At 36.8% G+C, this 15,936-nt stretch overlaps 1 protein-coding gene across 2 annotated transcripts in view; it reads right to left on the bottom strand.

The window, feature by feature from the left end:
• Positions 1–15,936, bottom strand: part of LGR5 (leucine rich repeat containing G protein-coupled receptor 5) — a 91,948-nt gene that overhangs the window by 12,607 nt on the left and 63,405 nt on the right. Inside the window, exons 5-11 of one of the 2 annotated variants that reach the window (XM_069857455.1) lie at positions 12,420–12,635; positions 9,432–9,503; positions 6,817–6,885; positions 3,764–3,835; positions 2,870–2,941; positions 2,706–2,774; positions 2,489–2,560 (exon numbers count right to left, since the gene is read on the bottom strand). In XM_069857455.1, the coding sequence (XP_069713556.1) occupies positions 2,489–2,560; positions 2,706–2,774; positions 2,870–2,941; positions 3,764–3,835; positions 6,817–6,885; positions 9,432–9,503; positions 12,420–12,635 (642 nt within the window). The remainder of the gene's footprint in view (positions 1–2,488; positions 2,561–2,705; positions 2,775–2,869; positions 2,942–3,763; positions 3,836–6,816; positions 6,886–9,431; positions 9,504–12,419; positions 12,636–15,936) is intronic. The other variant, XM_069857463.1, reaches the window with a different exon arrangement.

Raw genomic sequence — 15,936 nt, 5'->3', positions numbered from 1 at the left:
CAGAACAGAAATGTGCAAACTCACTTATCATTTCTCATCTGTTAGATTTTGATTTCTAACTAAGAGGAGAGAGGAAGGGAAAGGTAAAAGGTAGTAACTCAACATCCTACGTTTGCAAATTCCTTGCATTGTCTGAAGATTTCCTGCCTGAAGAGCAGGCTTCTGCTGAGTGTTCTACAGCAACAATACCAGCCATCTGCTCATAGGGACTATTGGATTTACATCATAGGCTTCATATTAGTCAGGTTTAAATTCTGACAAATATTTAAACCATTTAAAAGAATTTACTAAATATATATACTCGTATTTTTTTTTCTAAGAAGATCCTGTATTTTTCTGCTAAAACCACAATACACTGTAGTCAGCTTTTCATTCTACACTTCAACTTAGCACTACTGCCTCTGATTCTTAGACTATTATAACTGAGGGAAATGGTTAAAAATGTACTGGAACTAACTTTGAAATCAATCACTACATGGGGGGAAAAAAAACTTAAAAAGACTTGAGACAAAACTCAACAAATTACAGAATAACTGAAACATCTGGACTGATTTATAGTATAATATAGCTAATCAAAACCAAACCCAGGCAATTTGCAGAAATTGGAGGGGAACAAAAAGGAACCAAATATCCACCTCCACCACCCAGCAGTCTCATCCTATATATATACATGTTGCTTAGGGAAAACTGAATGGGAAATCTGCTAGTGAAAAGTATACAGCAAAAACTCTTATGTCTACATATAGCAAAAATGTCCTTTTCCACAATTATAGATATTATCACATAAACGAGTAATCTATCTTCACTCCTGTTTCAAATTCTTTAAAACTGCTTCATCTCTACCTATTTACTTTCTTAGTAAAATTTAATTTCTACTGTTACTATTCCAACAGGGGCATTTAGACTTTTCTATACTTGATTTGTGCAAGTGGTGGAAGTAATGACTGTGTGTGTTTTTAAGGTGTTTTGTTCTGCTTTTACCACGCACAAAGGCTACCATCAATATATGTATATTTTTTGATACAGCAGGGGAGATTATGGTTTCCATTTTTGTATTTTTCACAGATAGTCTGTGGCCCAAACAGACATGGCAGAGGGAAATTCAAGTGAGCTGGAGGCTTTTAGGCCAAGGTAGATGATGGATGGTGGCTATTCAGTCATGCACAGATTTGTGATTTAGGTCTTCTTAACATACATTACCGGCTTGAATTTAGTACATATTGACACTCCTTCACACACAGAAAAAAATAACCCAAACCTGGAAATCTTTTCCCCTCAATTTTTGTTAGAGCTTTGGGAAATATTTTACTTGTTTGTTATTAAGGACTTCTCCCCACTTTGTTAATACTTTGTTATACTTCACGGCACAGGCAAAACTAACATTGAAACCTAAAGATGCAGTTGCAGGATCATTCTGATTTGATGGGAATGGGGGAAGAGTAACTCTGAGTACATGAAATTGCTGTCACATTAGTTCCCCACCCTTCTAAATATCAGCTCTAATAATACATCTTGATGCTCAAAAGTAAAAACCATGGATTTCCAATTGAAAGTCCTATTCTACAATGAACTGTACAAGTTATTAATTGCCATAGTATTTATTTGCCTTCTGTTATGAAATTACTTATTGTTTTAAATAGCACAGGACATATTTAAACTTAAGTTTGTGTGCAGACTTTCTTCTGGCAACAGACTCTGTTTCAGTCTGTTATCATTGTGGAAACAATTATATTAAGTCCATCAACTAAAACTTTTTTTTCTGGAAATGTTCATGATATCCATGCTGGTATTCAAATAATGTGTTCTAATTAGTGCTATTTCATTGTTGGCCAGAGAACTAATACCAAATACATTCCCAGTGATGTAAGACATAGGAAAAAGTGCTGTTGGCTCATTCTCAAAGAAATGTACGCAATCATTACTTTCGCTAGTGATTAAGCAAACTCCAAGGAAATTTTCAAGCTAAAATAATATTGGATATTTAGTATAAAAATCCTGTGTGTCCACTATGCCAAAAAATAGTCTATTATAATTTCAGTCAGCTACTTACGTCTGGTTGGAAAAGGAATTAGAGCAGGAGCAGAACAATGACTCAAAACTACACTTTTTACTCAGTTATATTTTCCATGCACTTCACTGAATTATCTGCCTCAGTGAGGAAAAAAACCCCACATACTAATGCAGGAGAGACAGAATGAATGAAAATAAGGTAGCTCTGCTGTTTTTTAAACAAAATCAAGAACTGTTTTACGCTTTCCTGACAATATGCAAAGTAATTATCTTTTTAGCACTGTTTGGGAAATCCTGACTGATAACTGGGTTGTGAACTTTGGGAGTAACACGGGGGCCAGCTCCCTGAGCTGAATTCTTAAGAAGCAATGTGATATACAGAAATAGCAGTAATTGGGTAATTTTGAAATCATAATTATCTCATTTGTCCATCAATCTCGCGCATTTATGTAATGTTAATAATCTTACTGAAACGTACAGCACTTGGAGATTGGGTAACTGGTCACAAGCTGATTTGGGGAGAGAGGTGATCTGTGCTCCTGTGAGTGTCCTGTTGAAATTATTTATAAAACAAAAGGAAAAAAAATTGCTTTTTAAAGATTGTGTAAAAAATATACATATTTTAATAAATTCTTTAGAATATGTCATTATATAGAAAAATAAAACAAAGCAAAAAATTCTTCCCTAGCACTTACAGACTCTCCAGACTTGTAGTCCCTGTCAGATCAGGAAACTCTGTTATCTGTGAAGCTCCATTTAAAGTCCTAGAATTTAAAAGCATCATTACAATACAGTTGTGATGAGGGAATTGTGGGTCAACTCTAATATAGACAATTAAAATAAAAAAGTAAACACATACAGAGTTCTGAGTTCTGGTAAATGTTGAAAAGCAGATTTTCCAACAAGCTGGATAGGGTTATCATAAAAATGTCTGCAACAAGAAGATAAAAGAGACATTTTAATGAATAATATTTTAGAAGATTTAAATATATTACATGACTATACTATAAGCAAATGAGTAAACTCTATGACTCACAGACCATGCATCTCTGGTTGTAACAGATGTGCACCTCTGGGCTTTTCTTGCCCACTAATCTATCTCTATCAACCACATTTCACATTTTGAATATTCAAGGAATCATTGTTTTCTTGGTTTTAAAGCAAGAAGCCGGTCAACAAACTATTCTCTCTTCCTCTTGCATTTTCAAAGATGGAAATCCAAATATGAATAACTTTGTTAGGTCCTCAGACAAGTTTAAAGTTAGCAGGGGAAGAAGCCAGAACTTCACATACTCAGAAAAGGTTCCCTGGCACTTTTGAAGCCATGCTGCTTTTGCTTATAAAATAACATTGCTCAAGATAAGTCACTATTTTTCTTACATTTATTTCCCACTTTCTTATTTTGAGGTCTGTACGTTAAATGCATTCTCATGTAAGATAATGGGAATCAGACTGGAATCTGTCAAGATTTATTTTTCCTAAGTTCTACACTGCCAGTAATGCTAACAGACTTAGATGAAATAGTTAAAATAAAAGGTCAAAGGCCAGCGACCATTACTTGCTTCCCTTAAACAAGGCATGCAAACTGCCATTTTTTTCACGAAGTTGGGAAGACATGAGCTTCTTTGCTTCTATAATGATGTGCTACACAATATGCTTATAAAAAGACTCATTTGACAATTAGCCGCAAATACAGCACTCATTCCCACATTCTCAAACAAGAAGAGTAATTGATAAAACCATTATCACTTACATTGTAATAAGTGATGGGTTACCCACAAATGCACGCTCAGGTATTGACTTGATATTATTGCTATGAAATCCCCTACAAAAGGAAAATGGTTTACACAGTAAGAAAAGAAACCTGTGAAGGCACAATCTGTATTCACAATGCATGACAATTTTTTTTTTGTTCGTAATAAGAAAAGTATCTGTATACAAAGGTGTGAACTTGTTTTCTGTAATAAGACAGAACTGAAAAAAAGCAACAAAATAGCTGGAATTCTGCAGTTTTATAAATGAACAAGACCATTCAGTTGAAGTAAACTGAAAAACATAATTTTAAAATTCAGCTGGCCTCAGCAGGAAACTTCTATGACTGCATGTCATGTATTTACAACATTATGTGTGTATCTATATAGATCTAATGTAAATATGCACATACATATAAACCATTAACATTAATAGTTAGATAATAATAATAAAAATAAAACAAATAACAATAAGATTAAATATATATTTCTTGTTAAATTACAACTATTTCTTTTCCTTCAACAATAATGGATTGCAAAAATGTATCGAGTAAATTATTTTATACATTATATTGTAATATACTGAGCCTCCCACAATCACCTTTTTTAAAAAATATTTTAAATGTGGACATGAACCAAATGACCAGTGTAGCCGTGCCTGCTGGATAGTGGGCCAACTCTTTGTCTCATCATTAATTACTGGATTTTATTCATATGAGTAATTCTCCATTGTGAAAAACAAAAGAAACAACTAAGATTTCAAAAGAACAATGATGATTTGTGTGGGAAACTCCCATTAGTTCAGTCGGGTATAAAAAAGGCTTCCCAGCTTAAATTTATGCATTTAGAAAGCCTCAGATTGTTCACTGATGCAAGCACACTTGGCCTTTACTAGAGTGGGTCCCATGTTGTTGGTTTTACTTGTTTAGGCATTGTGCTACTGCTGATGAGCTACAGAGCAAGGCTCTGAATCCCTAGTTCTTTTGCATGAAATAAAAACTGCATCCATGTGGATGCAGACTAAGCAATATGAGGATCTCCTTTCATCTTGAACCAGTAAACAGACTGGTTTTGTGGCTGCACTGAGTGGGATTTTTTGCATGGAAGAAAAGCTGAGAAAATGGCATGGCTACTTCTACGGCAGGATCTGGTCCCTCATCACTATTCTGACTTGAGTTAGCATAAGGGAGCAGCTCCATCATCAGCATTTCTGTACAGAAGAGCTTGAAGCCAGCTGGAAGACAGCGTGCTCATGCCTTCAGCCTGTGTCCTGGAGCCCTTGCTCACGTGATTCACCCTGTCTGAAATGAAGGCACTTTACAGCCTGCCAGTTCACATACTGAGAAAAAGAACAGTAAAATCTATCTGCACCCCTGGGTGAAAAAACTATATGAAAGCTACAAGCGGAAAAATGTTTCTATGGGTATCTTCAAAACCCAGTCTGGAAAACACTACATATGCATCAACTTTGGATAACAGCTATACCCACTTATTTTTGAGTGTAATTACTCCTGCAAGTGACTTAGAAGTGCAGAGCATCTGGGACAATAGTCCCTGTAGCATCAAACAGATAAGACCCTGACATGCTGGCCACCTGGCAGCAGATCTCCAGCTCTGACCGGTTGCCTTGGATGCCGCCAACCTGTAAACAAAAATCTATAGTCTGTGTTTTCAGCCCATGCACAAATTCTGAGAGAAATGAGGTCCCACCCATAAACACCCTTACTAAGATTAACCTGCAATGAGGTGAGCGTCTGTAGACCTGGGCTCCCACTTGGGTGAGAATGGCAGGGTATGCATAGGCTCAATCCTCATGCTCATAGGATCAGCTTCCAGGGCCCAAATAATGCACTGGAGTACATGGTGCCATGGTACGCGCTGGATTTGGGATGTCAGGTTGCAATTTCACATGCCAAAGATTTCCTGCACCCTAGGAGCTTACCTGAAACTACAAGTTTGATATTTACAGGTGAAGTTCTACGGGGCCACTAAGTAACCTCAAGCACCTCAGGCAGTTTTTTGGACTGTGCGAGGTGCATTTACTGCAAACCTTGAGTCATCCCCGTCTGGCTACTGACTCCAGAGGTCAGCAAAAAAGGCAATACTTCGAGGCTACTGGATTTCATACCAATTATTTTAGCTGACAGATGATGTAACAGCAGCTGAGAATAGTTGTACTGAGAAACTCATCTTCCCCCTCCCTTCTCCAGAACAGCACTCTTTGCCAGCACTGAAGGTGCTGAGCTATAATCAACTTCCCTGCTTTGGAAAAAATCCCAGGTAGCTACTTAAAGTGGCTTTAATCTCAGTTTGCGATGTGGCAGGGGTACAACCATGTCCAACTACTACGTGATTACCTAGTTTTTTCAAAAATCTGTGCTGATGATACCAGTAACATGTCAAATAATTAAAACGAATGAATTCTGAACATATGCATCAATGTCTACATTGTGTGTAAAATGCTTGAATATAATTTCATTCTTATTTTTATAGTTTAGGGGGTTCTCATAATAAATTTGGCTGATTTTTTTTGTTGATTTTTTTAAATTGATTTTTTTTAATTCTTGATTTTTTTTGAAATGCAAACTATGCCTGTGCATTTGCAGCATTAAACAGGACTCCTTATATTGAAAAGAAACTGCTTTAATTTAATAGGGGGAAGGCAGGGCAGAAGATAAAGACATTTAAACCTGAGGGACTTATAAGGGTGCCACATTCTCTTAGACTATAACACTGCGATGCATAAGATTGCTTGCAAAATCCAACTGTTGTGTTTAGGACTCAAAGTGAATTAATTGTGTTTATCATTTACAGTGTTCCAAGTATGAAGTTGCTGGAAAAACCCACTGCATAATGCAGTATAAAAATAAAAGTTATCAGCACTTGACTGGTCTAAACTGAATACTGATAATGAGATTTGATGCATGTTGACATGTTTATTAGTTTTTTCCTAGGATATCAGTTTTTAAGGTTTACTGATAAAATCACCAGCATTAAAAAAATAAACACACACTAGACAAAACATCCTCCTTCCTAATACGGGCTCCATACTTACAGTTCCTTTAGGTTTGTTAGCGTCCTGATAGCAGTAGGGAACTCGTCCAGACTGTTGTAATTTAAATCTCTGTGTGAAAATAGATTTTATTATTTAGGTTATGCACTGCAAAAAGTATAACATCGAATTGTTGGCATTTGAAATGAAATATCATCTCTCATGCATGGAATAAAAACATACAGCCAAAAGCCAGGAAATCCTCAAAAGTGTATGTGTGTTTTCCAACAAGCTCTACTTAGGGCACATTATCATTTCTATTTTTTATTGGCATCCTAGTTTTAGTTATATCTTAGCTATTCTGCAGTAAAGAAAACATAAGTGGATTCAGATACTACTATGGGATTTGCTGTTTTGTAAATTGCCCATCTTTTTTTTGGTTTTAAAGTATTAATAGGAAAAAAATATACTTTCACACAGAATATTCAACAGTTTTGCATGATATCTTACATAGCTAACTAAAAAGGTTTCATTTGCCTCTGACTCACTGACTAGTTGTATTAGTTGGTTTTTTTATCAATGAAAAACTCTCCAAAGAGATTTTTCTAATTTTTAAGTGGTAAAAATAAGACCTACTGGAGTTTGGAGGGTAAAAATTACTTGGGGAAATCTTCTGGCTAAAACAAGTGGGATAACACACAGTAAGTTCAGTGTTACTATTATTTGTGTCGTTAAGTTTAAGATTTATCAATATTCATATGGAAAATGTTTCTAACCACACAAATTGTAAAAACAGTAGGCTAGCTGTGGTAGCGACCTCTGCTTTAAGAACTGCTGTGGTAAATAGACTTTATTCTGGTAGGCTGAATAGACTGTAAGCCTACTTCTTCCCTCAGCAAGACATACACATCCTTTGACATTCAGGACACACCTGAAACTAAAATGCTAGTTTACTGTGATGCTCTCTGGCGCTGCTTTGTGAAGAATACAGTCTGAAAAAACTTGAGCCTTTTCGAACAGGCAAACCATAGATTACAGTTTAGAATATATTGAAATAGAAATAGTATCAGGCTGAAGTAATGCAGGCAGGAAGCTGCTGTCTGAACTCAACAAGGCTTTCCTTCCTGCTTGTAAATCTCTCCCTCCTGCTTATTGACAAAAAGAGATTACAGGCATGTTTGGTTTGGTTTTGCCCTCCAGTGATATGTGATTTCCAGATCTATGCATCGATGCAAACAAATGACCTTAAAGCTGGTGTCCACTCTTTAGATTATCTGAAACTACCTGGAAACTAGTCTACAGAGTATGCAGTTACTGTGCTTGAGGCAAGTGCTACAATCTCCTATTGTGAATGAAGTGGCTGCACCTACACTTATTCCCAGGTTCATGACTGTCCTCTCTATATTCACCTCTCTCATGCCACGTGGCTGGGACTGGGTATGCAATTACTTATTCCATTGTTCTGTTTTTCCCCATTTTTGACCAAGTGCCATGTGAATCTCACTTAAAAAAACAAAACACATGATTACATTTTCCTTCTCCCTTTCCCGTCCCCCTTTCCGGTGCTACACTAAGGGACTTCCTTGCAACTCACAGCCGGCTAAATGTCAAAATTACAAAACTGCATTTCAGTGCCAGGGGATAAATGTAATCAAAACTAGTGATAGAAAAAAAAAAAAAGCCCCAAACTTCTTTGTTTGTGAGCTTAATGAAACATGAAAGTGGGCAGTACATAGTTCTGTGGCTGAGAAAGCAAATACTCACCTTTAGACTAACATTATTCATATTTGAACCTTTGTCCATTTGTTTCTCATAAAAGGCCTCTTAGCCTCTGTCCTGGTTGAGTGAAATATCTAAAATCTCTGAAAATGATGAAGCTGATTCTGGCAGGTGCCAAGGGGAAGGATATGCAAGAGTCTACTGTCCCTGTAGCATTTTTGGGGTCTGCGGTCTACTCTTGCAGACAACATCTTTATTTGATTAACTCTGTAGTGGAATACTTTGTGCTAACCATCAGCACTGTGTTCCTGTTTGCTTTTCCTCAGAGAACTATTTTTTGTTAGAATACTCAAGAAAATCGATTTGGTCTTAACAGAACTACTGTGAAAGTTTGAGGAAATTCCAATCTTTACCAGTGCTATTCTTTATCAGAGTGCTTTAAAGATAAAAACTTCGATATTACTGAAACATTCCTCTTCCCCCTTGTAAAACACATGCATAATCTGGCTACCTTGCACTTTTGCTTTTTCCAGAGATAATAAAATAAAACCATCTAATTTTATAAACCTCCTCTATGGCAAGACAGTTTCTTAATATTAAAGGTTCTCATTGCAACAATTTCCCAATCTAGCTGTTAGCTTTATTGATTAAACAAGACAAATAAATAGTACTAAGCTAGGCAAACGTAACTGCTTGTAAATAGCCACTTCTTTTTCAAAGCTTAGTACAGTTTCCAACTGTCCTTCAAACAATTTATCAATTGACAATGCTTATTAAAAAGGCAAACTAATTTTATAGTCAAAAATAGGATTTGCTACATGGAGTCATTGTAAACTGTCACTTAGATCCTGTAGCGATTAGGCAAGCCAAACCCCACATTTGGCTTTTAGGCTATTTTTATTCTTTCAGAATATTAATGAAAACACTGAAAAAAGGAAACAAATAAGAGGTCAACTCACAAAGTCTCTAGGCTGTGGAGCCCATCAAAGCATTTCTTTCCCAGGGAGTAGATTCTATTGTTATGGAGATGTCTGCAGGGGGACATTAAGCACACAGTCAGGAAAGCACACTGCACCCAGCAGACTTAAGCAAAACATTTTGATGGTTAAATCCAAAGAAACTTATTTTCAGGCATACACTAATTATATGCAAGTCATGCTTTTGCCAGAGCATCTATAGGAGGCGCCTTCATCACCCTCCTCCCTTTTTCCCCAATATCTCCCCACTCACACAGTCTTCCATTTGGTTTCAGAGAAGAGATTTGCTTTAAAATCACCTAGATTGTTAACAAAGGGTATATCCTGGAGTTCCCGGTTGGGATTTGCGTTATTGAATACTGGGAAATTGTAGACATATTCTCAGTGGTGATTAATTATCAAATTGCCTTAAAAAAACTGTGTGTGGGGTGTGAGGTGCACATTTGGAAGATGTAGACTCAGAGGGTGTTAGAGGGTATGGCACAGAACAGGAGCAGGTGAGGAGATGGATAATACGGCAGACAGGCAAGGGACATTGGGCTGGTAGAATGAAAGAGCACACAAAGTCATAGGACTAAAAAGTGATAGCTTCCCTGAGATGAGTAAATAAACCAATCTTAAAAGTGCTGAGATTTACCTTTCCTTGAAACTATAAAAAACAACAACTACTTTCTCAAATGTTTATCGATTGAAAGTAACCATTTAATATATTTCAACCAACTGCTCTGCATGAAGGCTGAGTCCTTTCCATTTCTAAGTCTTTTAGACTGATAAGGAAAAAAACTCTCTCTGTGTGAAGCTCATTAATGTGAGTAGATAACCACTTCAAGTTGTTTTTTTAAAAAAGATACCTTTCCCCCAAATTTCTCCTTTACCTTTTTATCCTTGACACTCTACCTTTACAGTGGAGGGAAACTACAGAAGTAGCATTTTAAAAGATAAGGAGGGCTGTGCATGAGGGGCTGCCAGGCACTTCCTCTTCAATGCTTTGTTCTGCTCTGAAAACAATGTTAAAGACCAGAGGCCCTCTGAATTTTCTGCAGAACCTACAGAAATTGAGTCAATCTGTCCATAAAAAGCAGGGATTCTGATGGCAAAATGCAAATGTTCTGAAGGAACGAATCTAATCAACTTTCTTTTAATGACTACACTGACCTTTAATGCTTTAGTTAGCATGGTGAGTCCATTCAAATTTTAATTATGTTTAATCTTTAAAGATAGATCTTCAAACCTGCTCCAGCTGATGATCTAATTTTGCACTAAGTTGAAGATTTCCCAGACTGAATAGAGTAGCAAAGAGAAGAAAACCAAAACACACACAAAGATTTTGATGAGCCAAAATTATCAGATGTTGTCGATCATGATGAATGACTCAATTATTAATCAATATGAAGCCCAGCTGATGATCTAATTTTGCACTAAGTTGAAGATTTCCCAGACTGAATAGAGTAGCAAAGAGAAGAAAACCAAAACACACACAAAGATTTTGATGAGCCAAAATTATCAGATGTTGTCGATCATGATGAATGACTCAATTATTAATCAATATGAAGCCCAGAAGACTAGAAATAAGCAAGGTGGATGTAAAATAAGGAAACCTAACTAAGTATGAGCAATCAGGCCATGAAAAGAAATAATTTTCTCTTTTATTTCTTAACTGCCCTGCTATATTTCTGCTGGGGATCTAGAGAATGACATTCAAGTCAGTCTTCTGTCTTTAGCGTTACAGAGATAAGCTTAAAAGCTCAGTCAAATAACAAGTACATCCACTCTTAAACTTGAATGGGACTGATACTTAATGTAAACAGAAGGCAAAGATTCAGAGGCATAAAGCAGCTGTTACCCTCCATTTTTGGTGCCCTATATGCTTATATGAATATATTAAGCGCTAGACAGAGATGGTGATTATAGATGTCAACGGAGAACCCTGGCGTGTGCCAATTTTGGTGCTTACACTGGGCCTAGAGTATGCTAGAATATCCAAAGTGTAGATTCAGACTGCTTAGAAAGCTTGAATATATTACTTTTTCTTTAATAATGCTAACATTTTCTGAAGTATCCTGAAATAAATTTTCCATCTCAGTTCTCCTCCCTAGTTTCTCCATCCAGTCTAGAATTTTTTCCACTTGGTACATTACCAGAACATAAAGAGCTGAAACTATTCTCCACTGTATTTCTTTGAGATTTTGGTGTGAGCTATGCGTATTTTGTTTAGTTGAACTGGTATGAAAAAATAGCGAAACACAAAACTACACACACTTTCTATGAAAGGAAATGCATTCTTTTTCTACTGGACAGCATTCTTTTGAAGACACCCAGAAAGCTTTCAGTTAATTTCCTTTTTAAAAAGCTTTCAGTTCATTTTCTTTTTTTAATCTTCCTTCATTCAGTACACACTGACTTACAGATTTTTAGGGCACACAATTCATCTCTTCCTGTTTGTTTTGCTGAACAGATAGGGTGATTTTTAAAACTTCCTTACATAGTTCATTACTGGAGATGGAAACTTTTAAGGTTACCTCAAAACAAGCGATTTAGCAAATGTAGTTTGACTGTAGGAAGATGTAAAAAACTTGTTTATCCAAGATAATTTTTAATTTATTTTTTTTGTAGTGCATGTGCAATCCAGAACATTAAGTTTTGAAAAAGAAAATTTTCTGCAACAAATGGAATTGGCGTCTTGGTAAAGGAATATTGCTAAGCCTAGTGCAAATTTAGAAGGGAAACCACAGATTTGTGGTTAATATCAATTTAATACTAAGAACGTAATACAAACCAGGAATTTAATTATCCGATGTATATATCTACCTCTCATTTACCAACTGAAGAGGCAATAGGGGAATATTTAATTATTAAAGGTTATCTCAGGCAACATCTAAATTCAACGTTGTATCTTCAAGTAATTTAACACAAAACGGTCAAAGTCCTGCAAACAGAGATTGTGGCTAAACAATAATCAATAAAACTTACAGAACTACCAGACTAGAGAGGTTTCCAAAAGCATAGTCTGGTATGTAGTGAATTTTATTCAGTGCCAATGTCATTGCCTGAAGTGCTGGTAAACTTCTAAAAGCTTGGACAGGAATTTCTGTCAAAGAATTATCATCTAGCCACAGGTGTCTGAGGGAGACCAAGCCATTGAAACAGTTGGGGGGCACATAGTTGATGTGGTTGGCATCCAGACGCCTAGGAGAAAAAGAAAAGAAAAGAAAATTGACTCTGAGAAAAGAACAGCGAATTTACACAATGGATATCGGAAATCATCATAAAAAAGACAACCTCAAAGGATGGACACGGGTTGCCACATCCATTTTTCATTTCCAGGAGAGACTACATTTCCAACTTGTTTGCAGCCACACCTCTGTGACCTCAGATTGCGCTAGCAAGTCTCCTTGTCAGCTAGCTCTCCATAGACAGCTTTCCTTTTGGAGCCATCAGCTCACTGAGAGCACACACTGATCAGTTTTGAGCAGTGCCACTCTACAGACCAGGTATGAACGTGTTTCCTTTCCCTATTATTTGAAAGCATGGAATAAAAGATTGTAAGAAACTCAGCCACAGATTCTCTTTCGGAGCCAATAAATCACCAAGCTGCAAGCTGCTTGGGGTTTCCAGACTCTAGACACCCACTCTAAGAGCCAAAAATAAAACTCACTTCTGAGTCTCTGTTCCTGTTTAATCTTCTTACATATTGTTTATTCCAATGATTCCAGTGAGCACTGAAGTTCACATTTTTTAGTAGTGGCGCAAAATGTTTTTTAGCTAGAGATTAGCGTGGCTAATGCATTGTATTTATTTTGAAAGAGAAGTTATTAAATACACTTCAGTTGCTGCAGTGCCAACAGAGGGAGCTCAGCTGCACATGGTACCTCTTCAGAGCCTGCAGGTGATATCTCACTCTCACACTTGTGTAAATAAGGATTAAATCTACCAAACCTTTTGCAAATGTGGCGCTAGAAATATTATGTCATATATTCATTGGTTTTTATTTTTGCTCTGTTTCTCTTTCTCATTGTGATGCTTTCAGGGAAATATTTAAAAAGGTGCTGCAGATTTCTGAAATGTTGTGAAACATCCAGACAGTGATCTGTACTCTGATATACTTTTTCTGCTTTTAATGTGTTTTAGTGACTTGTATGTCATTTGGAGCATGAAAGCCATCCTCTAAAACTTTTCCTGAAGATGGCTGTACAGAGGAGTAATTGAGTCAATGGTGAAATAGAAATAAATTTAAATATATGTTTGAAAACATTACAAAAACCTGACACATTCAGGGTGCAAATAAGTAATCCAGTGCAACCTAAATTTGGTCTATTTGAGAAAAATGCAATACTCCTTATGACAGGCATATTAATCTTTTTATTTAAAGCTGCTTCTTCATTTACAGTCATGTAAAATGTCAGGTCTGTTCTATCTCCTGCTCCATGCTGCTCCTACCTACTCCATGAGAACACATAATGATTGCTAAGGCTCCGTGCCAGGCTGGCAAATAACTGAGACAAGGTCAGTTGGAACAAATTTATAAAGTTCAGTGTCAAAGCCCTTGTACAATTAGATTTTCAATATAATAACTGACATGGCAGGCAGCAGAAACAGAGCTTCCAAAATAACTCAAGGGTCTGTCAACAAATGGCTGAGGCTGGAAATGTTTAGAAATACCCAGGCTGTATCGCCCCCATTCTCCGGGCAACAACCATGTTATGCCTGTGTTTTCAAATAAGGTATAATTTGAATGAGTAGATGAGATTTCTTTGCATTCAGTCAGAAGCAAATTTCTTCCCTGGGTGATGCTGGTATGTAAACTAAGAAATTACAGCTGCCTTAGCTTGACAGTTACACTGATTAAAGAATGGAGGCTTTATTCATACTAAATGTTCTACTGTGTTACAGTTAACATGTTGTTCAATAGGAAGCCTGCCTGTGCACCTCCGATGTCCCCGTTGACTCCATAGGAGTTACTCACAGGATGCCCAGCTGTGTGGCAAACCCAACAGTCAGTTGTTTGTATGTGATCCTGTGGCTGAAATGGAAATACTGCTTCAGTCGTCATTGAGACCAGGATTTTTATCTTACCACTATTTGTTAGCAAGAAATGGAATTGATACTTTTTGTAGCTGAAGTTTCCAAATATAAACCCACCACTGGCTATGTTAACAAAATACACAATGTAGAAAGAAAAATACGACTGTTATCATATATGTGAAATTCTAGGTGGTTGAATTGTTGTTTAAATAAAGCGTATCCTGCAAGCGCTCCTAAGAAGTCTGCCTCAAGTGCTCTTTTGTTATCTAATCTTTTTGAAATTTCCATGTACCATTTTTCCTCTCTCGGATACTAAAAGGTTTCAGCAGTGGCTATGTTTCCTGTCATGTTGTAGTAATGCACATTGATGTATAAAGCATTGATCAAAATTGCTGTTTTCAGCCAATTGTTTTACATGTGTTGATCAAAGTTTTGGCACTTCCAGAACTAAACCCATTAACTCACAAATGTGACCCTATAACTGAAAATATATAGATAACATGTGGTGAGTTTGAAAGCTGCTATTATATTCCAGAGGGAGCTAATTTAGCGAAACAGAAATGCTTGATCTCTTCTGATAGGCAGCGTGTAAATAAAGCAGCCAGTATAAAATTCACCATGAGCTCACTTGAAATGTCCAAACCTTTCCAAGCAAATGCTTGAGCTATGTGGACTGTACCCCACTGGTGTCTCCTGTGACAAACCATGAATGCTACGTCCACGTGTATAAACTATGAAAAGATATCATTTATATAGAATTGCAAATGACACTCATTTATTGGTACTCTAAAATGAGTCAAAGCAGATATTTGAAAAATATTTGATTCACATTTTTTGATTAATTCAATATGGCTGAATATGTAGTTTTACACCACTGGTAGGTTTTTAAGGGAATATGCATTTTTTTCCTTTTCCTGAGTTTTCTCCCAAGAGCAAGCCCAGCTAGGACCTGCATGTACCTTGTGATCAAGAAATTCCTTGATATCTGGTTGGACAGTCTTGATCATTCATTCAGGATTAAACCAAATGCTGGATGGGGCATCATAAGGAGATTTCTCTCAGGTCATTCTCTCCTCTGAATTAAACAGCTATTACATGGATTGCCTCTTCTTGCAATGGATGAGGGCCTGAATACAATGAATGGACTGGAGAAGAGGAGAGCCACAAAGACAGATAAAGTAGTCAAGGTCAAAAAAATTTCTCTGATATTTAAGTTTAAAGTAGGAGAGGAAAAACCCAAATGAAAAGGGACTATATGTAAAAGATGGGGGAGGTAGAGAAGTGAGAACACATGAGGACTGATTTTGGGTATCATGGATTAAAGAAGGGGCATGCTCCTCCCTCTCTTACCACCTTCCTTTTCTCCTGATAAGGCTCTTTAATGCAAGGAGCTGCAGCCAAGTCTTATCACCAGATATGGGGGCAATGATGGACAGGGGTTGGGGACAGGGTCTGTATGGGGAAG

Source organism: Phaenicophaeus curvirostris, chromosome 1 (assembly GCF_032191515.1).
Source record: "Phaenicophaeus curvirostris isolate KB17595 chromosome 1, BPBGC_Pcur_1.0, whole genome shotgun sequence".
NCBI lineage: Eukaryota > Metazoa > Chordata > Aves > Cuculiformes > Cuculidae > Phaenicophaeus > Phaenicophaeus curvirostris.
The sequence above is the reverse complement of the archived record's forward strand: the minus strand, read 5'-3'. Positions and strand labels throughout refer to the sequence as shown.